The sequence below is a fragment of the Aspergillus pseudodeflectus genome (assembly GCF_044049435.1).
Source record: "Aspergillus pseudodeflectus strain CBS 756.74 chromosome Unknown BJX68scaffold_21, whole genome shotgun sequence".
Lineage (NCBI taxonomy): Eukaryota > Fungi > Ascomycota > Eurotiomycetes > Eurotiales > Aspergillaceae > Aspergillus > Aspergillus pseudodeflectus.
This window is the reverse complement of record NW_027263797.1, coordinates 481,592-505,149: the sequence shown is the minus strand read 5'-3', so window position 1 is coordinate 505,149 and position 23,558 is coordinate 481,592. Positions and strand designations below refer to the sequence as shown.

Genomic DNA, 23,558 nt, shown 5'->3' with positions numbered 1-23,558 from the left:
TCCGGGAGCAATGACTTTCTCTGCGGTATGGATTTAGACTTCAAGGTCGTGGATTAGCACTTTATCGAATCCATTAATCAGCCGTCACCAATTAACAAAAATATATACTTCGCCATGGCGGTGGGGAAAGACTTCACGCTGAGTCAGCGCTTACAAGACCCCAAGCAACCAACGCGCCCACCTGCCAGAAAGAGTTAACCAGGTTGATCCATGTTCAGATCCACCCTGTAACTTGCTCGAGCTCGGGCAAGCAGAGTCACAGAGACATCATCAGTGTAGGCTGACCGGAGTATACAGGGAGCGAGAGATTTGCATATCACCTTGAATATCCCCACCATTCCCTTTTCCGCAACTCCGATTTCACCTTCGCATCCCCGATATTGGATATAGACCTTCACAACCATAATCTGACACGACTCGGAAAAGGCATAATGGAATGGGACCCGACGCAATTCTTCCGCGAGGAGGAGAACAAGACCCCGCCGCCGTTTGCGCTGGTGGTGTTGAACCAACCAATCAATGAGATTGCGCTTTCTGTGCTGAGGGAGCATGGTATGTCTGCATGCGCCTACCCCATACGACAGCAAAACTAACCGATACAAACAGCTCTCACAATTGTTTGTGCAGACGGCGGCGCAAACCGCTTTTTCGAGTCTGCAAAGTCACGCGGAGTGGAAGGTACTGATGTATGGCTCATCCCCTTCAACTCCAGATATAGCAGAATGAGAAGGGCCCGTCTCACTAATCAAACTCTCAGATCCCAGACACAATAATCGGCGACCTCGACTCCATCCGCCCCGAGATTCGTACTCACTATGCGAACCTGGGCGTGAACATCGTCCACGACGACGACCAGTACTCGACGGATTTCACAAAGAGCCTGCGGTATCTCCGCAAGCAAGAGGAGCGCATTCTCTCTTCCTATGCTGCTCTGTCATCAAAATCTACGGCTCATCATCCCATCATTACGTCTGACCTCGTGTCCGGCGAGCGACGACGTCTTGAAATCCTCATCCTAGGCGGACTCGGAGGGCGCGTCGACCAGGCTTTCTCGCAGATCCATCATCTATATATGATGGATCAGGAACAGAGTACCTCGATCTCAGGCTCAGGCGCAGATCCGAACACAGGGCACCTCTACCTCATTTCCGAAGCAAGCATAACATTCATCCTGCAGCCGGGGCCCAACACAATCCACGTTCCTCGGACAAATCGACCACACACAAGCACCGCATCAAAAACCGACAGTCCAAATGCCAAAACTCACCAACTTCCGGCACCAAGAGAAGAAGGAGAAGAAGAAGAGGAAGATCATCTTCTCGAAGAAAACGTCGGCATTATTCCCCTCTCGGGCCCCGCGCGCATAACCACAAGCGGGTTCCAGTGGGACGTCGAGGACTGGGCGACGGAAATCGGCGGGCAGATTAGTACGAGTAACCATATTCGAGCTGAGGTTGTGCATGTTCATACGGATGTTCCTGTCCTGTTCACGGTGGAGTTGGCGAGGCGGTTGAAGAGGGTTTCGAGGTGATTATGAATCTTGCATTTGATCTGGATCTTATTTCGTTGGATAATTTACACATTTTGGGTTAGAACTTATGCGGCGTGGAGATTTGTTTCTTGCATACAGATGAAAGTAGAAAGGAAAGTCTAGACAGAAAACTCATTAGATTTCGACTACCTAACAAACAGGCGCCTCTTCACGCGTAAAGCAAAACAAGACCGAATCAATCCCATTTTTCTCACCACGCCTTGAGGAAACCGGGAATAGCAAAGGATATCAATAGGAGCTTGAAAGCCGATAACCAAAACGTCGAGAAACAATAGAAGAATCTGCATTAGCGCATCTCCAGGAACAATAAATGAACAAAACAGGGACAAGCAACACAAAACAAGACATTCACACGTAATAACCCCATGAAAGGAACCCAAGTAGACCTGACCTTCTACTTCAACACAATTCCCCTTACCAGACAAGGGCACGCGCACCCGAGCTGTACAAAAGCCAATATACTCCAAAGGAGATAAGCAGCACTGAACAAGCAACATAAATACAACCGACCTAGCTCTGCTGGCCTGATTTACACTGATCGAAGGGGAGAAGCGCATTACTTCCTCAGGATAGCCTCATAGATAGTACCTATAGCTCCGATGGCAGCGCCAGTCAGGATACCGGCGTACTGGAACGGGATGGACGCGTTCACAGTTTGAACGGAGACCTCGCTATAAATGTTCCAAAAGGTAAATCCATGCGCGTAAACTAGGTACGCAAGGAGCGCTTTGGCGATGTTGAAGCTCAGGGGGTCAAAATCTGCTTGGGGGTTGCGGATGCTGCTGCTACGGCGCGTACGTGACGCAGGGCCGCCGCTTGACTGCGCAACCTGAAGGCTAATGTTGAAGAAATAAGCAACAGTCAGAGGTAGGAATACGCTGGTAAGCAGCCACAGCGAGACAGGGGCCCAGAATGAGCTGTCGACCAGCACAAAGACGTCAGGGAGCTTGATTGGAAGCGCAGGAGAGTGAATGGCATCGATGGGAGGTATTGTCGTGAGGTGGCGCCGAGGCAGGGCCTCGTTGAGGACGCCGATTGCCTCGAGGATTGTGATGATGACTTCGACAGCTCTCACGCTGCTGAGAGTCGTGCGCAGCGAGTCGGAGCGTTCCTGCACGCCGGACTTGTTCCAGAATTCGCCAATGCTTTTGAGCCATTCGGTCGTTTGACGATCAATCACCTCAGTGACAACAGCCGGCGACGGGGGCAAATGGACGGCGACTTCGGCTAATGCACGCGTAGGAGTTTGAATAGGCACGTCGGATTCATCTCTAATAGACTCATTAGCTCGCTGTAAACTGTGCGAAACGCCGAGGCGCGTAAGAAAATAGGCGTCATACGTAAGATCAGGTTCCTTGTCCTCAGTGTCCTCCTTCGAGTCCTTCGACTCCCTCGATTTTGTCGTCCGTCGACGGACGGACCTCGGGGCTTCCTCTTTGATCGGTGAGACCTCGCCTCTGGTTTCGCGGCTTTCCCTCTTTACCGGCGACGAGCGCGACCCTTGCGATAGGCGCCTGTAATACTCTGACAGACGATCTTCTGAACCAAAGATGGTGCGGTTCGCTTGGAGATGCTCGTCCAGCTTGGCGGCAAGTTCGGGCTTGGTGAAGTCCTCATAACTAGAGCGAATTGTCGCGCGTCAGTAATCCGTCGCCGGGTGTAAATAGGGATGATATGCCGAAAGCAAGTCGCGAGCTTACTCTTGGAGGGCGGTGGCTTCAGCCAGCTCTATGAGCTGAGCTTTGCGCTGTCTTTCTAGAAAATGCAATGCGGCAGACATGATGACGATATGCGCGCGACCATGCGATAACCGATACAGAGCAAGGGGGATAGAAGATCAGATGGATGTATGATCACGGGGGGGCAGCGATAGGGAATAGATAAACAAATAAGAGGAGTGATCTAGAGATGAGACTATGTATGGACACCAAGAAGCATAAGAACAAGAATAACAACAAATAACAAGCTGGGGAGGCGAGGGAGAGAGGTCAAGTCACGCCTCAGGCTGCCGCTCGGCGCAGGAGCCAATCACGCCGATCAGCCGTGGGGCTGCCCACTCCCGCCTTTGTTTACATCGCAACCCCCCTCTTTTGCCTATTTCGGATGCCTCCAGTCCATGCCAGGTGGGCGACGACGAAGATTGTTGAAAACGATGCATCAATAAGAAGCTCTATGTTATTGTACAATTACCTAAGTCAGCTCTAAGTCTATCATCGTAGCAGTCCCCCAAGAAATGTGTATATACACGTGTACAGGTAGAGAAGGGGAGGGTCCAAGGAAATGCCGTCACGCCATCAACAAACAGGCGTGCAAAGGAGAAGAAGAAAAGAAGAAAACAGAGTCCCCCAACGCCCCACCAACGCAGCGATCCAAAGTCCTATATCTACAGTCGAAAGGTACAGTTCATTCCACCTCTTCGCCGTCCGGCTGGGCGCATCTAGAGGGGATTCGAATCCTCGAGGTTCTCGAATGCCTCGAACTGTTTGAGCAGGTATTGGTACATGACCAGCATCGTGCCGCTCTGAATACTGGTCCAAACTCCACGTGGGCCGACGCCTCTGAACCATCCTGCAATGCCTTCTGTCTGGTAAATCATCCGCAAACCCTTGAAGAACGATGAGGTGTCGAGTGGCATTTGTCCAGGCGGCGCCGGAGAAAACACAGGCGCCGTTGTAGAAATCGCCCGCGATTGTGTTCGCACACCTGCTTTGGATTTCTGGTCCATCTGAGGTTTGGGCGGTGCTGTCTGAGCGGGTTCTGTGTTCTGCTGAGTTTGAATCCGCGTCTTCACCACATCCATAGGGCAGGTCAGGACACCCGCCATTCCACCAGCAGTCACAGCTGTGAAGACCTCCAGACCCAGACCAATCTCTCTTGAGCCAACCCATTCCTTCGCTATCCGCTGTTCCTGCTCGTAAAAGGCGAATTGTAGGGCCGAGAATGGAAGATCACGGAAAATAGTGGCCTTGTATCCGTAGAAGAGCGCGGAGAATCCTTCCTGTCGGACAATCGTGCGGAAAGCATCCGTTGTAGAGCGGTAATTATATCCAGATTTGAAATAGGGGTTGTTATAACGGCCCTGCAGTTGTAGCCGCGTCTTCAAGACCTCTGAAGGGACATAAACGATAGAAGCAGCCAGATCGGCGAAGAATCCTGTGCAAGAACTTGATTAGCACGGCATCTAGCTTGAGAAGTTGAATGGCCGTTGTCAGGGCTGTCCTTACCACCAGACAAGTACGCCACATTGGCATTGATTCCCGCATCCAGCATTTTCCGTTTCGTAAACTCATAGACGCCGAAGAAGATCAGTGTTCCCGGAAATGACCCAAGTAGCGCAGGTGTAACACCTCCATACAGCCCGCGTAAAATTCCTTCTTGCCGGTAGATTGTCGCATACGATGAGGTCATTGAAGTATATCTGGGAGGAAAGTGAGGATCGCCCTGTTGCCGCGTCTTGACCGTATCTAATGAATGCATGAGCATATCACCACAGGTACCGCCTGTACCTCCAGCAAGCATTGCCTGCATGGAAACGTCCTGTCAGCTCATGCTCAAAAATGATGCGCCGTGCTCCCAACATGAAGAAAGGCCGGGCGAAGCACTGGTTGGGAGTGCTGAAACAACGCACATGTAGATACGGAGGGCGAGGTTCCTCCTCTTCCAGGTCGGACTGTCCATTGTGTGTCTGGACATTGGATTCTGTCGTTATCGGACTCGTTGCCTGTACGGCATTGTTGGTGTTGGTGGAAAGGAACCCTGGTACTGAGGACTCTGAGGGACTGTCGGTCGGCGTAAACAAGCTGAATACGCGCGAGGTCAAGCTCATTTCAAGAACACCGCAACCCAACGAAGCGTGGTGCGGGCGAGACCACGGTAAGTTGTGATGCGGCGAGGCCGGTCAATTAGAGGACGCCACCTAGCGAGGGTAAGGGCGAGGAAGGAAGAGAGTGACGGAACGAAAGTAAAAGAACCACAACAACTAGACAAACATATGAGGCTATGCCAGCTTCAACAAAGGTCAAAGGACAAAAATAGGGACATTGCAGCAGCTGAGGTCGAAATAACGGCTGGTGCTGGTTGTGGCTGAAAAAGGCTCCAAAATTTTGGTCCCGACCGGTTTTCTGTTTTCTCCGCCGCCCGAGGCCGAGGCAGCCTCAGGCACTGATCTATTTTCTTTGCAGTACCTGGACTCCGTGCTAGCTAAACGTTGCCTGAGATAAGCTTAATTACAACTAGGAAACTCTGGTATCCCTTTCATGTTTCAGTACTCCATAGTAGCTCAGTCTAGGTCCTGTAACTAAGCCTACGCTCACCGTGCCACGCTAATGGGGAGTTGGGGGTAATATTCGACACAAATTCACTAATTTTTTGGCATTCAGTATATGAACTAATACTAGTGATGCAAGGGAAACAAAAGTGTAAAAAATAAAAAACAAGAAAAAACCTAGGTGCGGGAATTATACCCCTCAAGGCCTGCTGGCTCCAACAAAAACAACATTCATCTTCAATGCTCGTCAAACACTGACTCCAAAAGTTACAACTTCCATTCTCTTCACCTATTTCACACTGCTCGTGAAAATGATAGCCGTCTTTTCGTCACACACTACCATCCTCTCAGCCGGCGCTGAACAGGGTAGCCTGTGGGTTCGTTAAGGATCATCAATCAGTAAGGGTAATTGCTACGGGGTGCAGGGAGGCTTGACGACAAGGAACAAGGCGAGGGCGACCGGAACGCCATTAGGTTAAAACTTGTTCGGCGTGCCCGTTGCATATCGCGATATCGTCGAATACCCCCTGATGTCGCCACTTATTGGGGCTTCTTGGCGCCCGCTCCAGAGGTGAAGCGGCTGACATCCGTAGCCTGATACGCCTGGCGCACGCCGTCCTTGAACGCTTGCCAAGCTTGACGGACCGCTGGGGGAGTACTCTGATGAGACACTGAAGCATCGACTCTGGCGATGAAGTGACGGACGGATTGCTGAACGAAGGTGCTTTGAGTGAAGCGTGCACGGAAGAAAGCCAGGTAGATGAAGAAGAGTAGGATGCTTCCCTTGGAAAAGGTGAGAATGGCCACTGCCAGGCGGAACAGAAGGGCAATCTCCAGACCAGCGACAAGATCCATGCTGGCGTCATAGTACTGCTTAACAAATCTGCCAATGGTTTCGGCCAAGGGAGATTGCTTCGCGCCGGATCGGGAGCCGCTGGGGGAAGCAGGAGATCCCGCCGGGCCACTAGGAGGCTGAAGGGTGGGGATCAAATGGGCACGAGTGTACGTGGCAACGTGGAAGATCGAATAAATGCTGAACGGCAGCAGAGCAAGAGGAACCTGGCGAGAGTAGAGCCACACCAAGGCCATACCTGGGATCGAAAATGTCAGATATTGCATAGGACCTAGGGCTCCATCGCCCGTGAGGCGGAGCCCACTTACCAAGATATTGAACGTTTTCATCGCCGGCGAGCTTTAGCAGCACGCTGGGCAGACTGCCCTGGAGTCGACCACGTGCAATATGACCCTTGTACACAACGATTCCGTATGTCGCAGCGGCAGATACGAACGCAAGGCGATAAGACACCTGGGCAGCACCGGAGTAATAGTTGAAGGTGACATAAGAGAGGAGGTATCGGAAGACAGCACCCAGCAGCGTCACATGCCTAGAATGAGTCAGTTAGCGCAGTTCCGAAGACTCGATGGGTGGCCGAACGGCGATCACACGGCCATTGGGAGAGGAAAGGTCTAGAAGAGGAGTGTCGAAATGGTCTCGAAGCCATTCGGAGGACGGCGACAGCTAATGGCGAGGAGAAACCTACCCAATGAACCAGGCAAACCTGCAGGGTGCCACCTGGTCAGTAACCGAGTAGCCTAGAGTACAGTTTGAGGACAACAAAGAACATACTGCAACGTCTGAGCGAGAGACTTCAGCCTCTCGACCAATGAGCCATTCGACGGAGGAGGAGGCGCCATGGAAGACGAATTCGCGAGATGTGATGGGTGTGGTGTAGCTGTGAGCTCAAAGAGTGACGATGGCGTAGGTAGTCTCAGCGAGGACTGAAGTACAACAGTGAGAGCTACCCGACAATGGCGTACACAAGGATAGGAAGGCCAGGGAAGTCAGAGCGAAGAATAGGCCAGATAATAAGAAATGGGCAAAAAGGACAAAGTGTGTCGGCAGGTGGTGTCCGTGGAGGAGGCTGGGCGGGGAGGCGGTGGTGGGTTTCGGAACAATGTGCTTTTGGTGTGTGCCGGCGAACGGGGATCAGATGGGGAAGCTTCCATGGGCTGTGGATGGGGAGCTGAGCCTCTTGTACCAGTGGAATCAGTGACGTCGCCGGCTGCCCGCAATGATGCAACTACGATATTTCGGCATGAATTTTGCGACAAAACACTCTTTATCTCGGTCGATTGTTTTTTTTGTCTACATCATCACTCTTATTTTGTGGTTGTCCGCAGACGGCCCCGCTACTTGTGCTTTTAAAGGTCTTCAAATTGAACTAACAATAAACTTGACGAGAAGGAGTTTAAGGAAAGCGTCCAGAAAGACGGTCGGGGGTGGGTGTTCTCACTAAAATGTGTAGAAGAGTCAAAGGTGCAACGAATATAAAACGGTAGGAGCACTGGACCACAGAGGGGTAGTTGGAAGCAGGCGGGGAACAAGGTATAGCGTGGGCAAAAGTACATAACAAGAAGTGAACTGTGGACATGAGGCAGTAAATTCCCAACCTGAGGCGGTTTGCAGGCCGCCACCTCGTGCATCATTTTGCAAATCCAGAACAAGATCACGCGAGCACGCGAGCAGGCCGAGTTGGCCCTGGCAGTGGCTGTTGTGTTCAAGTACATCTCCCGTGCAAGCCACAATTGGCATTGGCTTCGGCTGAGAAAGGCAAAGACAACGAGGCAATCCTTTTTTTCCCTTCCTTGCGGTCCACTCAATTAGATTTCAGTCATTACTGGAAGCAGATAAGAGAGACGGGTTTGAGGGAGCGTGGAGAACGACGAAAAGACACGAATACGAAAAGGTGGGATGTTGTAGAGAGCGCTCGAGCAATCGACAAGTCGTGGAAAATGAAACGTAGAACCACTCGCGAGCCACCGACGACCATACGTAGTAAGTGGTGGTTCCAGTATGGCCTTTTGGAGAGAATCATCAGGGGCGCCGAAGAAGAGTCCGTCTAGCGGAGGGAGAACCCCTTTCTCTTTCCTTTCTCTTCGAGTGGCCGCCCACTCTCGAGGCGGGATTTCTTCTCTTCGAGTTCCATGCGTTGGCGTTCCAATTGCTCCTTCATCTCGCGATGTCGGGCGTATAGTTCGTCTTCGCTTTGTTTTAGCTTGCTTTCCTTTTCGGCTACCTTCTGCTGGAAGACCATCTTCATTTCTGCTTCCATCTTGGCAAGCTTCTGTTCGTGCAGAGCACGCTCTTCTTCTTGCTTCACAGCAGGGTTGACCTCCTTGAAGACGCTTGGGTCTTGGGCAACACCCATCTGAGTAAGCTTGTCGGAGCGGTAATTCTCGTACAAGTGGTTGTTGGTATGCTCCTTGAGCTCTTCCATGTGTGTGCGAATAAGCATCTGGCGCAGCTTGACGAAGTCGCAGTGTTCCTCGTTGTCGACTTCGATGACACCCCATGGGTAGCTACGGCCGCGGACCTTGCGACCATCAGAGGTAGCAACTTCAGCGTTCGCGCCAACTACGGCGAAGGGGACCTTGGACATGATTTCCTGGTTCTCCGCAATAGTCTCCTCGTCGTCAAGTTCATAGCGGGGCCCCTCGAAAATCTGGATGGAGTGGTGCTGGATATCGGCAAGAATCTATTCGGAGTTCTGTTAGCACTGTGACAAACACATTCTCTGAAATACGGAGGAAGACGTACTCTCTTCTTGAACATGGAGATCTCGTCATCTGTCAAAGTATCGGCCTTGGCGATAACAGGGATCAGGTTGACCTTGGTGTGAAGTCTGCGCATAACCTCGATATCAAGAGGCTTCAGAGAGTGGCCAGTGGGCTGGATGAAGTAGACACAGGCGTGGATGCGGTTATCAATGATGTTCGTACGGTTGACCTTGTTCTCAGCCTCGAGGTAAGCATCGTATCTTTGTTCGATGTTCTCCACAATTGGGCGCCAGGAATCGTCGTTGTTGACGAAGTCGCCGAATCCGGGGGTGTCGACCACGGTTAAGCGGAGGCGGACTCCGTTCTCCTCAATATCGGCACTGATGGACTGGATAGAGACGGTCTTGGGAATGATGTCGTGGCTGGGGCCGGCGCGCTCCTTTGGGGGGTAGAGGGAAGTGTTGAACAGTGTGTTTACGAGAGTTGACTTTCCGAGACCAGATTCACCTAAGGGGAAAGTCAGTTTATCCCGTTCTGGGCGTATAGTTCGTTCATGGTATGCCACTTACCAACAACCATTACATTGAAGTTGAATCCCTTGCGGACACTCTTGCGGTGCCACTGGTTGGGCAGATTGGCGAAACCAACGTAGCCAGTCAACTTCCTGCGAACCACGTTCTTCAGATCTGTGGCAGCTTGGGCCACAGCCTTGGGGTCCTTGGAGCTGACGGTCTGGGCGTTTCCAGCACCCATTGGGTTGCTGCGTTCAACAAAAGGAGAGCCGGGCTTGCTGCTGGGCGGGGAGGCGGTGGCAGGAGTGCCATTGCTGGGAGGAGGTGAAGCTAGACGGGAGAAGATGGTGTCAGCTAATGTTGTAGGTTGGTCGACACATTCAGATGACAATCGTCCAGAGCTCAATGAGTACGAGACACTCTTCGGGCGCGGCGAGCTCGCTCGTTCACCACCGTCGGAGCTCCCAGAGTCCAACTGCGAACAGCCATGCGCACTCTGCCGTCTAGATGGGGACATGGTTTCTGGGCGAGACGGGAGGGGTGCTCAGGGTTGCAGACACGGATTGGAGGCTCAAGGAATGGGCAGACGAGCGTGAAATGAGATATGAAATGCTGCAGGCGCTGAGCTTACCCATTGTGGAAGGAGAGGGACGAGATATTGGAAGCGAGCGTGGAGGCGTGAGGTAGCGAGCGCGGGAGAGACAAAGTTCCCCTGAATAGGTTGCACCTTCTGAATTAGCAAACCGAGTCCTTGCAGGGAAGAATGGAGAACGGGGAGGGGCTCAGAAGCAATGGATCGAAGCAGGCCGGATGAAACCACAACACCCGCAGATGCTCTGTAGGACGAGGTGGCCGCCGTCAAAAAAAAAAGATGCCATCTTACCTGTGATGTCGTTGATCAGGAAAAGGGTGAGAATCGAACGGGACTGAAATCCACGCGGGAGAGGGTCCGCTCAAATGGAAGTCAGAGTCACCCGGAAAACGAATTATTCTAAAGAGAAGAATTAAGGGAGAAAGAAAAGGACGCTGAAAGAGAGAAGTGAAGAATGAAGAACAGGGGGAAGGGTCGAAGGACTGGACCTGCGGAGTTGATGGGGTGGATGAAGCAGTTCAGGTGTCCGGAGCCAAAGCCAGCAGCCAGACTAGGCAAAGAAAGGGGTTCACTCTGAGGCCTCTCGTTCGATGGGAGCTAGTCGAACAATTCCCGTTCAAAGCCAATTCTACAATTTATTGCAGCTCTCATTCTTCCGACAATTCTGCTCTTCACGCTTTTTCATCATGTTGACTCTGGTGTTCTGTCTTTGCTTGGGGACTTGGGCGAGTACCTCTAGCACTCTACAAGCTCCCCAAACAGACGTGTTGAACAGCAGATTCCAATGACTGAGATGAACAACTATCAAAACAGCCAGCCTCAAGCCTAACCAAAACTTTCCTACAATTGCGTCGCTTGAGACCTAAAAGCCATCTCTCAACGGTGTGCGCGAGTTGGCTTCGGATCTATCATGATGCTTCCAACCTGGCCCTCGGTGTCTGGAACCCTGGCGCCATCATCGATGTGAGACAAGGATTTCCGTGCCCAGCACCACAGATATCACGGCCAAATTTCAAGCAACTCCAAGAGTTATTCCTGGGATCCTCTCCAGACCCCAAGACGTGACTGATGATCACTAAGATTTCGGGCGGTACCGTACTATCTTGGTATTCGGGCTGTCATCAGTCAGGGGTTAAAATACGTGGCCCTGGGGTCAATGGGCTGAGAGCCAATCAATCCTGACACCAACGGCCCGCGGTATTGTCACACCATGGAGTGCTTTGAATACAGTTGTTGATCCCATTTTCAACCCGGATCCTCTTGAGTAGGAAGAATTCACACATCTGATGAGAACTATCCGAAGTCATGGTCACCGGCCTCTCTGAGGTCATTCAGTATTTGCCTTGACTGCAACGGAGTACGTATCTATCGGCGCCTAAACACCCAGAAGCATGATAGGAGATATCCTGAGAAGCCCACCCGTAGGTCAACGTCATGCTAAGTTGTTTGCTATGGGTCAAGGAACAGCAAAGCGGACGGCTGGCTGGAGTTACAGATATGCAAGTACCATGTACCATATACCATGTAGCCTTATTGGCCTAGGTAAGCAGTCGTCCGCCTTTGTTCCATGATCCTACTGCAAGAGCCAACCTGGCAATCCTGATAGACGTTGCTGTCCAACCGCCGGATAACCATAACATGCCATTGGCCATGCTCTAAAGTATGGACTGAACTTATGTAGTCCAATGTTCAATCGTACACCGCAACTCTTGCTCTGCTCCTGACGCTCGAGACATGCGTACACGAAGCTCAAATCCCCTCGGCATAGTAGTTAACGACAACTTGATGAAGCTCAGCGAAAGCTATCAAAGCATGCAAGACTTATGAGAGTGCTTAGCGTCGGCCTTGAAGAGGCGAGATTTACTACATCTTTGACATACCCTACTATATCCTCTTCCTAGGCACTGTTGCCGATGATGATCTATTCTAGAACGGACTACTAGCGACTATGTATAGTATCATACAAGGTGCCCTTCAGACCTATCTATGCATATGCATGAGAAGCCCAATATTATTGTCAATAGCAGGTCTTCAAGAGGCGGTTCATGCGAGTAAGACGACTAGATGTGACATGTCCGGTGCTTTGCAGCGTGATTTCTCCGCTCGCTAGACGACTGCGAGGTGTTTGAGAACCGAGTTGGAAAGAGGGATAGTTGTCCTCGTGTACGAGCGAAAGAATGCATAGGACTGACAATAAGACAATAAGTCAGTGCTTCGTTGTATTTATTAGTTCCCTAGTAAATCATAAAGTACAATTCAGAAGCCAAGGCACGACTCTGTCCCTTATTTCGCAACCTTCGTCTTCTTCTTTGGCCGGTTCTCGTCCTCGGACATATCTACATCTCCTCCATCATCGCCGCCGTCAGACGCGTCGTCCATTTCAGCATCACTGCCGCTGCCGCTACTCTCGTGGGCCGAGTCGTACTCCTCTGCAACGTCGGACTCGGAGTCCGCCTGGAAGTCCTCGTCGACTGACTCCTCGTCTTCGTCGGCTGAGCCGCGGTCGGGCCGGACACCTTCGTCTTCGCTCGACATCATGTCGTCGTTGTCTAGGGCGGCTGCGATCAAGGCGTTGGTCTGTATAATATGGTTAGTTGTGGGTTTCTTGTATAGCGTGATCATACGTGGTACATACGTCGTCTGACATCTCGTTCTTGATTCGGATGTTCTTTGCCTTGAAGAATTCCTCTAGTGGTTGTTGCTCCTCGCTGGGAAAATGTTAGTGAGAGCTGAGTGCGATAGGAATCCAATGCGGCTTACCGGTTGATATTGCTGAATTGGTGTTCTCCTAAGCCAGCCTTCAGGGTAACGGTGATATCGAATGTTCTGCTGGCCGAGACAGCTCCGCCAACACGAGACATGGTGACAACGGCAACATTCTCCATCTGAATATAGGTAGCGGGTTTGGGAACGAAGATCAAGCTCTTATCCAAGAAGTACAAGAGGCCTTCGTTCGCCTTGATAGAACACTTGACTCCGCTATGCCCGTGGTGGCTTGGGGCTTGTTAGCATGGTACAGTTGTGTAGTCGCAGCACGGGGTGACTGACCTAACAAAGTCTTTTGAGGGCATGATGACCTTCTTGCCTGATAGCCCACGGAAGACCTTCGTAATAACTTGGTGGATGGGTTCTTCATAATGGGATTCTAGCTTATCCTTGTAGCGAGATCCTAGAAGATCACTGTGGCCCGTTAGCAGAGTACAAAACTTGCGGTTGAGGATACGAACTCTGTCATATTGAGGTCAAGACTGATCTCGTCATCCAACTTCAATTGCATTACCAAGAAAGGGTAACGGGTCTGGCCTTGGCGCAATGGAGGTTCGAGGCCAAGAACAATAAGCGTGTGCGTGTCGTCGTTCTTTGGAAGCAGGAAGAACTTTTTGATGGAGGAATATTGGATCTTGTAGTCGTATGTCTTTCCGCGTAGACGGAATGAGGCCTCGTACATATCGATATCGAATCGACCTCTCAAGTAGCTGTCAGTATCACGTAGAGGAAGCCAATGCCGGACGATGCATACCTTGGTGTGAGATGAAGTACATCCAAGAAAGTAGCGAATGTATCTCCGGCCACATCTCCAATCTCCGCCTTTTCCATGAGTACCTCATAGAATAAGTTGGCGGCGTTCTGCTCCTCTCCTTCCTCCGCACCTTCTTCTTCGTTTTCTTCGTCCGCATTCTCCTCCTTGATGCCTTTTTCTGTCTTGACCGCCGTTCCGGGAATGTAAAATCGCATCTCGACCAGCTCATCGGGGCCGGCAGCCGCCTTTCTACCACGGTTCTTTGTGCTACCCGCCGGCTTGGAATCGTTTGCGTCGGCGGAGAGGGAAAGTTCTATAGCAACCTCGTTCTTTCCGGCAAGGTTCGTGTTTGAAATCTCGGAGTAAGGGATTTCGAACGCGGGTCGATTCTGGACATTAAAGGCTAGCTCCGCCTTGGTGAATTCTGCTTTGCCCCAGTTCCAGCCTCGAAGCGCGTGTTCTCTGCTTTCCACATTTATCCCGTACCATACTTTGAATGCTTTGCTCAACCGCTCGAAGTCCTGAGAGAATTTGAGACGAACCGTGAGATTACCATCCGAGCGACGAGGGACCATTCGACGACTTACCTCTTGGTCAAAACCATCCATTTGAATAACGCCTGAAGAACGCGACAAGATCTTCAACTCGAATCCCTTTGCTGCTTTGCTCCACTGGGCCGCGCCGATATTGCTGCTGTCAAGGGTGAAAGTATCGCCGCCTCCAGCAGGTCGCCATCCCAACCCCGTCTCTGCAAGCTTGCACTTGCCAGGCTGCTTAGAAAGGTCAAGGTAGATGTTATCAAAGCTCTCCCTAATATCAAAGTCAGCAATGGAGACACAGGCAGATTCGGGGGCGAGGCGCACATCTTGGAGAAGCCCTCGCGCGAACACTAGAGTCTGAGGTAAATGGTAAGAAAACAAAACAGTTTGAGTTGAGGCGACGGAGTGGATTAATTTAATATGTTCGCTCAGAGTGTGGTGGTTGGGCTTGAGTTGGTTAAATCTCGTGGATTGTGCTCAAAGAGCTTGAATTCATCCTTTGTCAGAGTCGCGAAGGGAAACGCGCCGCGCGGCGCCACTTTCAACAAATGGGGAATAGCGTTGATGCCCCAGGCTACACTACATACTCTGTTCAAGATCAGGACTCGTAATTCTTTCAACACTCACAGCATCTCCGCTCATCGTTTTGCGAACTGGCTATCAACATAAGGAGTAAATACTCGACACATAACGCTAGTCTTCTTAAGATACCCTTGAAAAATCATTGAGACAGCACCACTGACCAGCCCTTGGGACGCTCGCTGCTCTCTATTATCCTTCATGGTAATTATTGGTCAATGATTCTCGCAGCTTACAGGGTCTACCAAAGTCTTGACTTTTTTTATCTCTTCAGGGCATGGTAAGTGACGCGCAATATATATATCTATAGATATTCTATCCAAAACTGCACAGTTACACCGTATCTCGGATGCTGGACACTGGAGGGGGTGGAGAAGGGGGGAAACGAAGATATGCCGATCGCTCAATTCACTTGGTCCGCAAAGGACATACTGGGCTTAGCCTGGTTCCAGACGATATATTTGCTGATATAGAGCGGAACTCCGGCATTACCACGACCATCAACAACATTCATCCAAGTGCTACACATGCCCGAAGAAGCGTCTCCATTCTTGAGGTTTTCGCCTGGGATTGTCACCGTCGATGGGCCACTGGTGACGTTCGAAAAGACAAAGTCGAGATCAGGCAGGTCAGTGCCGCACGGGTATTGCCATGACCCGGAGGAGTCGTCAGCGCCCTCGACGAGGGCCCAATAGGCTGCAGCTATGTCCGAAGAAACGGATAATGATGCGGTTCCCGTGTCAAAGTCCATGTCCAGAGGCTCGACGTCAAACAAATTACCGCCGGATCCGAACTGGACGCCCAAGCTCATCCACTGGCCTTCGTTCCCGGTGCTAGTGTTGGCGGCTGGGACTTCGGTAAAGCAGCCGGTGTACGCCTCAGAGTCGGAGTAGCCGAAGTTGATGAAACCGGTGTCGTTGAGCTTGAATGCTGTGCCGAAGATTGGCTCTGGGACGTATGGTTCGAGGCATTCCATGAAGGTACATTGAGGGTCGGGTCGGATCGAGTTGAGTTTGCCGAAACCTAAACCAACTGGACCAGCAGTGTCTCGAGTGCCGTCGCTTCCAGGTCCATACTTCAGATCATCGCAAACACCGAGAGGGAAGTTCGGAACGATAGCGCCGCCGATGTTCACTGTATCTCTATATACAGGCCCTGAAGCTCCAGAGCCATCTGCATAGGCCAGACCAAATATGTACCCGTCCACCACTTCAGACGTTGAGCTGTTATCAGGGTTATAGACCGACCCCCGCGTGACGGTGGATTGTTGATCTGTGGGCATCAATGTGCTTGCCGTCCATCTTGGCACCTCTCGTTAGCTCTCTTCCTTTCCGTATACGATTTTGTGATTGCTTCTTACAGGTCCGAGGAGCCAGTGTCCAGGTTCAGGAAGACTTGTTGGCCACCAATAAGCACAGGCAGAATCCATCCACCCCCATTCCAGATATGATACACTGCTCCAGTATCACGCGAGACATGGTTATTGCTAGGGATATAGCGGTGCGCAGGAGCCCGGATCCCTCGTTTGGCAATGGGTTCACGGCCGAGAGTAGCTGGTCTAGCGACTGCTCCTGTTGCAAGTAGCAGCGAAGTGAGCGTTGAAAGAGTAGCAACCATGTTAAGAGATCTTAGCGAAGGTAAGACTCAGCAGAATGGAGTGTAATGAACAAAGTATGAGGAAGAGATACTCGGGGATCGTTGCGACACTTTATAAGGCGAACCCTGCGCCCTCGACTGCAGGACCAACCAACCTGTCGACCCAAGCGGCGATTTCGAGGCTGAAGAAACATCATGGCAATGATTTACATTGGGTCAATATCAACGGACCCGCAAGCTGAGTTCACAACACAGGAACCTGAATGATGATTTGCTCCTATAGTTGGATGGATCTGTTTTTTGGCGCTAAGCAGAGAAGGCTTGGAGGTTTGGACGCCTGACTTGGCCCCCAAGAGAAGCTTCGCTCCGCCTCCTGGAGAAGACACCACCCAAAAATATCCGTTTACCGCCAGTGCTTTTGCATTCCTGGCCCAATTAGGTATCATGATCGTTCTGCGGGTGGTTACTGATCTCTCTGAGCCATTCCCATCAGGCGGATGCGCCAAATTTAGGAGTCTTCCAGGGCTAGGTATCAAAAGCCTCTGACGGAATCGTAACGGCCCTAGCGGATGAAGGATCAAAGGATTTCTGTATATCGGAACAGGCCCAGAGGGCGACCCAGGCCGCGCCGTCGCAAGGGTCCTCGTCTCTGGATTCACGAAATGTCGAAATTGATTGAGCCTGTTTTCCTGGGAGTATATCTCAGGCGAAAGGTGTGGTTGTTGACTCTCTATCTCCCGAGTTCTCGAGGACGAGAATCAGATGAGCTGCTTCAGGATCGCTACTGTGATGCTGAAGATCCTTATCTACGGAGTACAAGCTACAACCTTGTTATTTCCTGGAGGCGGAGGGCAAGCCATCGAAACACTTTGTTGTCTTTGAACGAAGTCGTTTGCTGCCAGTTATCCACAGTTTTATGGAATCCAAGACCTTGGCTTTCGGGGGCATCAACAATCATATATCTGAAACTCCCAACGCTTGTTTATCAAAGGCTGCCAGTTCCCTCTGAGTCTGGACCCTTTTCTGGAATCTCTTGAAGATCTATGGCATCTCTTATCAAAAAGTTAGTGTTTTTTGTATATGGCCATTGCTGTACGAGGTTTGAGAACACCCTTGGTCAAAAGACGCTTGGAACCATTTTTCATCGGTTACGAGAGCCTGTGATCTAAGCGCCATTGTCATGTTATTCTCGCTTCCCATTAAGAGCGATCACGTAGTTACAGGGGCTTTTTGAGATCCGGTCTAGATCTGGACTTCCGATGGGATTGTTGAGGAGATATCCAGAGAGGTATCCAGCACACGACTCCTTGCGTTAATCGGATACCGAATGAAAGGCTGGCCAGTCAGTTTCTCTATCCAGCTCTGCCACGGGGAGAGTTGTAATTGATTCATCCTGTAGTCAGCGGCCGGAGGACGCTGACGAAGGCCTCCTTGATACGACCCTGGATGCATCATACTAATTTGTGAACAAATTTGTGGTCTGTTTAGGAGTTCTCTAACCCTCGAGCGACTGAATGAGAGGGAAGCTCTTGGTGGTGAAACACCGGAACTTAGGCTATGGAGAACCCGGATCCGATCTCAAAATCCTCGATACACTCGCGAACGCCACGGCTTGATCGGTTTGGCCTGTGGGTCTCTCTCGCCTTGGTCGAAGTAAAGACTGTCGCTTGTTCGCAACAGTGTAAACACCCTTCGGACACGAACGTCTGTTTGACCTCTAATCGCAGAGGGGACTTGGATGTAAGGGATTAGTTACTGCTTGGCCAGCGGGAGGAGGCCTGGTACGGAGTATCTATACTGCTTTTCATGAAGTCAGGCTCGAAGTCGGAAGGCTGGAGGGCACGTTCTGGGTCCATGAGTCGTCGTGCCGAAGCTAGATTCCAAAAATAGGATTGGGTTGGCCAGCAACAAGTGCACCGAATATCTATTCGAGGGGCACAAACTTGACCCTTCATATTTCTCGCAGTCTTGAGCGTTTCACAACGTCTCTGTCGGCATTGAACAGCCAACCAGCGTCTCATCCAGAAGACTAATGTTGAGAGATGCAACTGTGCTTGTGCATGTCAAGAGACGGCGAGTCATTGGTGTCGGGATGCAGAGTCTGTAGAACCTCAAGAACTGGCAGTTAAGACGGTCTGCTAAACATCGGTTTCATGATGGAACAATCGGCGAGTCCCCACCAAGACGCGCAACTTGAGGAGAGGCTTGTGCGAGAGAGTATGGTTGGCAGTGGCTGGAGTGGGCGGCGGAAAGTAAATCCCCTTCCGTGGTCCCGTTCCATGGAACGCCATCACTCCTCCCGTCCCAGCGCTGAAGTGCGTCCGTATTCGAGGTTCAGGCTTCCAGGAACGCAACAAACAAGGCCCTGCCATGTCACTCGTTTGGTCCATCCAACTTCCATCAGTCATTCGTTAATTCTTCTGGCCATTCTCGTTTATGTATTGACACACTCTTGTCCCACAGTCTTTTCCATTCTTATCCTCTCGTTTTCTCAAGCTTTAACTGGTTTTTCTTTTTCCACATTCCTTTCTGGTCACTCCTTTTTCTCGTGTTCTCCTCCGCGATACGTCGACTCCTGTCCACGACGTGACTGGAATCTGCCCGCCTAATCTTGCGTCTTATACTTTCCTATGCCTCGCTGAAAATCTTGCACGGTCCGGGTTTCTCGAAACTCCCTGACCTCAATCTGAAATACTCCGCGCTGTCGTCGCGATCCTGAACAATGAGGTTCCCCTCTCTGTTTGGGCCAGCGACGGCTGGCCCGTCGGCAGTTCTTCAGCTTTGGCTTCTCAGCCAATTACCTCGTGTTTCCGCGCTGTCGTTTCAATCAGTCGCTCAACCGGAGCTGGACCTCTCACGCCTCGGGCAAGTTGCTCTTACAGGAGACTTTGATGCAGTAACATTCTACTCGTACGCCGAACAGTCAAACACGCCCGCCACCGACGATGACTCGCAGTCTATCCTCACCCCTCTGCCGAACGGAATTCTCACCGCGCTATCCTCCTCCGATGCCGACATTCGCGCAATGTGCGCTTTCACAGAGCAAGACGGATCGTATTCGGGGATCTTTGTCGGTGGAAACTTTACAAGCTTGGGGGGCACCAAGGCCCCGGGAATCGCGCTGTATGATCTGGATTCCAACAACATAACCACCCTTCCGGGTCTCTCGGGCTCAGTATCGGCCCTGCTTTGTGATCACGAAACCAACACCGTTTATGTCGGCGGGTCTTTCAAGCAAGGGAATACCACGAATGCGGCGGCCTGGGTGCGCGGTGAGGGTTGGAAAAGGTTATTATTCGGCGGACTCAACGGGCCAGTCTCTTCAATTGTCAAGGGCGCTGACGGTCAAATTATTTTCGGTGGTTCCTTCGATGGCATTGGCAACTCAACATCGTCAAAGAAGAACGAACAAGTCATCAACCTTCAGGATGCCTCAATCTCCTCCGACACGAGATCTACAAGAAGTGGGTTTACCGATGCGCGAAACGTCATTTGCCCAGCCAGCGGTGCCGAAGGCGCGGGGGACACATGGTTGTTAGCCGACTATGCCCTAGGATACTGGCGTGCGGAAATGCGATTCAACTTCTCCCCGTCCAAGCTTCGCTTGTATAACACACATTTCGAAGGCCGGGGTACAAAGGCCTTCCTGTTTAGGGCCTTGCCTGACAACGGAATCATGAACCTGACCTACACCGACCCAGACACCGGCGACGACGTAAATTGCGATGAGTACTGCACGCTCTCTGATAGCTCGGAGGAAGAGTACCGTGACTTCAAATTTGTGAATAGCGTGGGTATGACTGGGTTTAACCTCGAGGTTCGGGACTATTATGGCATTGGTGCCGGCTTGAATGGCATTGAAGTGTTCACAAATGGTGAGTTCTACGGACGCATTGTCAAGTGTAGCGCGGGCTAACAGTGTCAGATGTATACGCCTATGCTATTAATGACTTCAACGAGCCCAGCTGTGCGGATATTACAGATTCCTCTACATCCACTCAATCAGGATCTTGGACTGTCACCAACTCTACTGAAAGTCCCTCCGACTACCTAACGGCACAAGTTTCCGACTCTGACGCCGCCAGCACGTTCGTTGTCTTTGAGCCGGATGTCAAGCGGTCCGGAAACTACACGATCCTTCTTTTCACCCCCGGATGTCAGCAGGACGGAACCTGCGGTTCTCGAGGCATTGTCAATGTTACGGCTACCGTCCAATCTGATTCTGAAGCTGCCGAGCCCATCGAAACCCAACTCTATCAGAGCAACGTATACGAAAAATACGACACCATCTACAGTGGTCCCGTAGATGCTAGCGAAGACGGCTTCCGTCCTCGCGTGACGTTGACTCCAATCGCTGGCCAAGGAGATATTACTGTTGTGGCTTCACGAGTGAAATTTGAACTCCGCTCCGCCTCAAACAGCACAAGCGGGGAGCTGAATGGTATGTACGAGTACGATCCAGCAGCAACGAACGCCAGCACCAATCTCCTGGAGTCTACGATCAATCGGGCAGCTACAGAGCTTTCTTCCAAGGCCTCAATCAAAAGTCTCGTGCGCCATGAAGGCGTGCTTTATGCCGCTGGAAACTTCTCCAACTCCGATGTCAGCAATGTCTTTGCCCTCGAGGGAGACGCAAACCTCACTGCTCTGTCCGAGAGGGGCCTGAACTCACAGGCGGCAACAATGGCTGTACTCAACAACAGGCTCTACGTTGGTGGGAATTTTACTGGAACGTCTTCTGGAGAAAGTGACAACCTCAACTATGTTGCTTCTTACTCTTTCAATTCTCAAGCCTGGTCGGCTCTTGGCGGTGGCGTCAATGGTCCTGTGAAGCATGTCATTGCCCTTCCTCTGAATGTGTCGACCGACCTCAACGAGACGATCCTTGCTGTTAGCGGTGAATTCAATCGATTACTTGCGTTTGACGATAATCCTGCTATTCCGGTCTCCGGGTTCGCTGCCTGGGTCCCGTCACGCAACAACTGGCTCCAGAATCTCAACGTCAGCCAATTGCAGTACTCTGGGCATGTGTCAGCATTTGCTCAGTTAAACGGCACAACAGTTATTGCTGGTGACCTTACTTCAGGAGGGATTGCTGCTGGTGGCGCCGTGGCATTACTTCACGAGCATGGACTCCATCTTGACCCTCTGCTCAGCAGCACCAACTCAACCGGAGAAACCTACACAGGCATCTACGAGACAAGCTCTGGCCGTAACTTTACCATCCTTGGAGGCCACTTCAATGTTACCACCAATGATGGGTCAACTGTGCGAAACCTGGCCTTATTAGATGGCTCGAACGGCACCATTAGTGGCTTCGGAACCGAAGTCGACAATAACTCCACGTTCTTAGCTCTGGCAGTTTCTAGCAACATCTTGTACGCTGGTGGCCGCGTCACTGGTACCGTTGATGACTCCAGGTTGGATGGTTTGGTCCTCTATGACCTCCAAAACAGGACCATAGCAAAAACTCAGCCACCAAGATTCCATGGTGACGAAGTATCTGTACATGCAATTGCCCCCCGTCCGGACGCGGAGGAGATCTATGTCGGAGGACATTTCTCACAAGCCGGAGGCCTTCCTTGTCCAGGAGTCTGCTATTACAACCTTAAGGACCACCAGTGGAATAGACCAGGACTGGAGCTCGAGGGCGACGTTTTGGCTCTCAAATGGGCTACCGGTAATACCCTTATGGCTGTCGGCAACCTCACGGTCCTAGGCAATGAGACGGCAGTTGCAACCTACTCCGTCAACAACCATGCCTGGGAGTCCTTTGAAGGGGCCTCTGCCGTTCCGGGCCTTGTGACAGCCTTTAGCCCAGCTATTGGAGATGTGTCCAGGTTTTGGCTTGCTGGGCAATCTAAGAATGGCTCGAGCTTTGTCGTTAATTATGATGGATCTACTTTTCATCCAGCCCAGTACATCTTCGATGCCGGAACTGTGATACGTGGACTTGAAGTTATTCCTCTATCCGATGATCATGATGACAATGATCTGCTCGAGAAAGACCTGACTCTGCTGATTACTGGTGACCTTGCCGTCCCAGAGTTTGGCAATGCATCGGCTGCCCTATTCAATGGCACCACACTGTCGCCTTTCATTATCTCCTCTACGTCTGATGGAAAATCCGGCCGTATGTCGCGGATGTTCTATGAGAACAGCAATCCCTATGCCAGAGAAAGTGAGTAGCTCATTTGATATAAACATGGTAGCAATGCTAACCTTCTGGTAGGCGGCCATCATTCCAACGGAATTGTTGTCTTGGTAGCCTTTTGCTGCGCGCTTGGCTGCGTTTTCCTGATCGTCATCGCCGGTGTGATCTTCAACAAGATCCAGCGCCGTCGCCAGGGGTATATGGCAGCCCCTCAAGCGGTTGGAACAGACCGACCAACGTCCATGCGTCGACTCCCTCCGGAGTACCTTTTCAACTCGTTGAAACAGCCAAATCCAGGCGCACCGGCCATATGATCTTGAAACATGATTTTAGACGACATTTTTCTTTGCTTCTGCTACGAGACAGTTGGCATTTAGTTGACCATTCTAATTCTTTGGTATCTCAGAACGGCGTTCTTGGGACAACCCGTCTTATACCCCCTACTTTAATCATGGAGCTGCTTTGTTTTCCTCCCGTGTTGACATGTCTGGAGGTTCTCCGTCCTTGCATATCTTGTGATTTTAGCTTGATGTTTTGTACTATAGTCTCTTTGACTGTGGCTCTGCCAGGCGCGGCAGAGGGTGTGATGTTATTAGCTACTGGAAATGTACATACATAGCATGCGCTAGACCGTGAGCTATGATTTCATTGACTACATATCGGCTCTACTCCGTAATACCGGCGTATAA

At 51.2% G+C, this 23,558-nt stretch overlaps 9 protein-coding genes across 9 annotated transcripts; 3 read left to right on the top strand and 6 right to left on the bottom strand.

Annotated features, from left to right (window-relative positions):
* Positions 1-158: 158 nt before the first annotated feature.
* Positions 159-1,820, top strand: BJX68DRAFT_94043 (thiamine diphosphokinase). Its single transcript, XM_071050048.1, has 3 exons — positions 159-552; positions 607-686; positions 758-1,820. Exons 1-3 carry the CDS (start codon positions 432-434, stop codon positions 1,529-1,531), a joined length of 975 nt encoding a protein of 324 aa, XP_070899203.1. The 5' UTR covers positions 159-431; the 3' UTR covers positions 1,532-1,820.
* On the bottom strand, positions 1,655-3,515 carry BJX68DRAFT_237389 (uncharacterized protein). Its single transcript, XM_071040189.1, has 3 exons — positions 3,253-3,515; positions 2,893-3,171; positions 1,655-2,823 (listed from the first exon to the last, which is right to left on the bottom strand). The coding sequence occupies exons 1-3, from the start codon at positions 3,330-3,332 to the stop codon at positions 2,109-2,111; spliced, it is 1,074 nt and encodes a 357-aa protein (XP_070899202.1). The 5' UTR covers positions 3,333-3,515; the 3' UTR covers positions 1,655-2,108.
* Positions 3,516-3,709: 194 nt separating this feature from the next.
* Positions 3,710-5,623, bottom strand: BJX68DRAFT_237388 (putative mitochondrial carrier protein). Its single transcript, XM_071040188.1, has 3 exons — positions 5,181-5,623; positions 4,777-5,074; positions 3,710-4,705 (listed from the first exon to the last, which is right to left on the bottom strand). The coding sequence occupies exons 1-3, from the start codon at positions 5,376-5,378 to the stop codon at positions 3,990-3,992; spliced, it is 1,212 nt and encodes a 403-aa protein (XP_070899201.1). The 5' UTR covers positions 5,379-5,623; the 3' UTR covers positions 3,710-3,989.
* A 274-nt stretch (positions 5,624-5,897) lies between these two features.
* On the bottom strand, positions 5,898-7,824 carry BJX68DRAFT_237385 (uncharacterized protein). The gene is made up of 4 exons (XM_071040187.1): positions 7,447-7,824; positions 7,361-7,378; positions 6,981-7,204; positions 5,898-6,910 (listed from the first exon to the last, which is right to left on the bottom strand). Exons 1-4 carry the CDS (start codon positions 7,512-7,514, stop codon positions 6,360-6,362), a joined length of 861 nt encoding a protein of 286 aa, XP_070899200.1. The 5' UTR covers positions 7,515-7,824; the 3' UTR covers positions 5,898-6,359.
* An 895-nt stretch (positions 7,825-8,719) lies between these two features.
* aspB (septin AspB) lies at positions 8,720-10,406 on the bottom strand (the record flags this gene model as incomplete). The annotated part of the gene is made up of 3 exons (XM_071045642.1): positions 8,720-9,355; positions 9,418-9,884; positions 9,947-10,406. The coding sequence occupies 3 exons, from the start codon at positions 10,404-10,406 to the stop codon at positions 8,720-8,722; spliced, it is 1,563 nt and encodes a 520-aa protein (XP_070899199.1).
* A 2,259-nt stretch (positions 10,407-12,665) lies between these two features.
* BJX68DRAFT_237376 (FACT complex subunit POB3) lies at positions 12,666-15,014 on the bottom strand. Its single transcript, XM_071040186.1, has 8 exons — positions 14,865-15,014; positions 14,589-14,811; positions 14,002-14,522; positions 13,709-13,948; positions 13,530-13,661; positions 13,242-13,475; positions 13,117-13,189; positions 12,666-13,058 (listed from the first exon to the last, which is right to left on the bottom strand). Coding segments are annotated over exons 1-8 (1,719 nt in total). The 5' UTR covers positions 14,867-15,014; the 3' UTR covers positions 12,666-12,764.
* A 153-nt stretch (positions 15,015-15,167) lies between these two features.
* BJX68DRAFT_237374 (aspartic peptidase domain-containing protein) lies at positions 15,168-17,001 on the bottom strand. Its single transcript, XM_071040185.1, has 2 exons — positions 16,480-17,001; positions 15,168-16,420 (listed from the first exon to the last, which is right to left on the bottom strand). Exons 1-2 carry the CDS (start codon positions 16,734-16,736, stop codon positions 15,523-15,525), a joined length of 1,155 nt encoding a protein of 384 aa, XP_070899197.1. The 5' UTR covers positions 16,737-17,001; the 3' UTR covers positions 15,168-15,522.
* A 7-nt stretch (positions 17,002-17,008) lies between these two features.
* On the top strand, positions 17,009-17,761 carry BJX68DRAFT_237373 (uncharacterized protein). The gene has a single exon (XM_071040184.1). The coding sequence runs from the start codon at positions 17,285-17,287 to the stop codon at positions 17,750-17,752; it is 468 nt and encodes a 155-aa protein (XP_070899196.1). The 5' UTR covers positions 17,009-17,284; the 3' UTR covers positions 17,753-17,761.
* Positions 17,762-19,035: 1,274 nt separating this feature from the next.
* On the top strand, positions 19,036-23,524 carry BJX68DRAFT_237370 (putative cellular morphogenesis protein (Rax2)). The gene is made up of 3 exons (XM_071040183.1): positions 19,036-20,590; positions 20,641-22,896; positions 22,948-23,524. The coding sequence occupies exons 1-3, from the start codon at positions 19,438-19,440 to the stop codon at positions 23,181-23,183; spliced, it is 3,645 nt and encodes a 1,214-aa protein (XP_070899195.1). The 5' UTR covers positions 19,036-19,437; the 3' UTR covers positions 23,184-23,524.
* Positions 23,525-23,558: the final 34 nt, after the last annotated feature.

What these genes read in the sequence shown, in the direction of transcription:
- BJX68DRAFT_94043 (XM_071050048.1), top strand. Translation starts at nt 432, where the DNA reads ATGGAATGGGACCCGACGCAATTCTTCCGCGAGGAGGAGAACAAGACC. An exon ending in TTCTGTGCTGAGGGAGCATG is followed by an intron (nt 553 to 606) that starts GTATGTCTGCAT and finishes CGATACAAACAG; the next exon opens with CTCTCACAATTGTTTGTGCA. An exon ending in GCGGAGTGGAAGGTACTGAT is followed by an intron (nt 687 to 757) that starts GTATGGCTCATC and finishes TCAAACTCTCAG; the next exon opens with ATCCCAGACACAATAATCGG.
- BJX68DRAFT_237389 (XM_071040189.1), bottom strand. Translation starts at nt 3,332, where the DNA reads ATGTCTGCCGCATTGCATTTTCTAGAAAGACAGCGCAAAGCTCAGCTC. An exon ending in GAAGCCACCGCCCTCCAAGA is followed by an intron (nt 3,172 to 3,252) that starts GTAAGCTCGCGA and finishes AATTCGCTCTAG; the next exon opens with TTATGAGGACTTCACCAAGC. An exon ending in GACAAGGAACCTGATCTTAC is followed by an intron (nt 2,824 to 2,892) that starts GTATGACGCCTA and finishes TGAGTCTATTAG; the next exon opens with AGATGAATCCGACGTGCCTA.
- BJX68DRAFT_237388 (XM_071040188.1), bottom strand. Translation starts at nt 5,378, where the DNA reads ATGAGCTTGACCTCGCGCGTATTCAGCTTGTTTACGCCGACCGACAGT. An exon ending in CTCGCCCTCCGTATCTACAT is followed by an intron (nt 5,075 to 5,180) that starts GTGCGTTGTTTC and finishes GTTTCCATGCAG; the next exon opens with GCAATGCTTGCTGGAGGTAC. An exon ending in TGTGGCGTACTTGTCTGGTG is followed by an intron (nt 4,706 to 4,776) that starts GTAAGGACAGCC and finishes GTTCTTGCACAG; the next exon opens with GATTCTTCGCCGATCTGGCT.
- BJX68DRAFT_237385 (XM_071040187.1), bottom strand. Translation starts at nt 7,514, where the DNA reads ATGGCGCCTCCTCCTCCGTCGAATGGCTCATTGGTCGAGAGGCTGAAG. An exon ending in TGAAAACGTTCAATATCTTG is followed by an intron (nt 6,911 to 6,980) that starts GTAAGTGGGCTC and finishes TTTCGATCCCAG; the next exon opens with GTATGGCCTTGGTGTGGCTC.
- BJX68DRAFT_237376 (XM_071040186.1), bottom strand. An exon ending in GTACTTCATCTCACACCAAG is followed by an intron (nt 13,949 to 14,001) that starts GTATGCATCGTC and finishes CAGCTACTTGAG; the next exon opens with AGGTCGATTCGATATCGATA. An exon ending in CTTGACCTCAATATGACAGA is followed by an intron (nt 13,662 to 13,708) that starts GTTCGTATCCTC and finishes AACGGGCCACAG; the next exon opens with TGATCTTCTAGGATCTCGCT.
- BJX68DRAFT_237374 (XM_071040185.1), bottom strand. Translation starts at nt 16,736, where the DNA reads ATGGTTGCTACTCTTTCAACGCTCACTTCGCTGCTACTTGCAACAGGA. An exon ending in GACACTGGCTCCTCGGACCT is followed by an intron (nt 16,421 to 16,479) that starts GTAAGAAGCAAT and finishes AGAGGTGCCAAG; the next exon opens with ATGGACGGCAAGCACATTGA.
- BJX68DRAFT_237373 (XM_071040184.1), top strand. Translation starts at nt 17,285, where the DNA reads ATGAAGGATCAAAGGATTTCTGTATATCGGAACAGGCCCAGAGGGCGA.
- BJX68DRAFT_237370 (XM_071040183.1), top strand. Translation starts at nt 19,438, where the DNA reads ATGAGGTTCCCCTCTCTGTTTGGGCCAGCGACGGCTGGCCCGTCGGCA. An exon ending in CATTGAAGTGTTCACAAATG is followed by an intron (nt 20,591 to 20,640) that starts GTGAGTTCTACG and finishes TAACAGTGTCAG; the next exon opens with ATGTATACGCCTATGCTATT. An exon ending in CAATCCCTATGCCAGAGAAA is followed by an intron (nt 22,897 to 22,947) that starts GTGAGTAGCTCA and finishes ACCTTCTGGTAG; the next exon opens with GCGGCCATCATTCCAACGGA.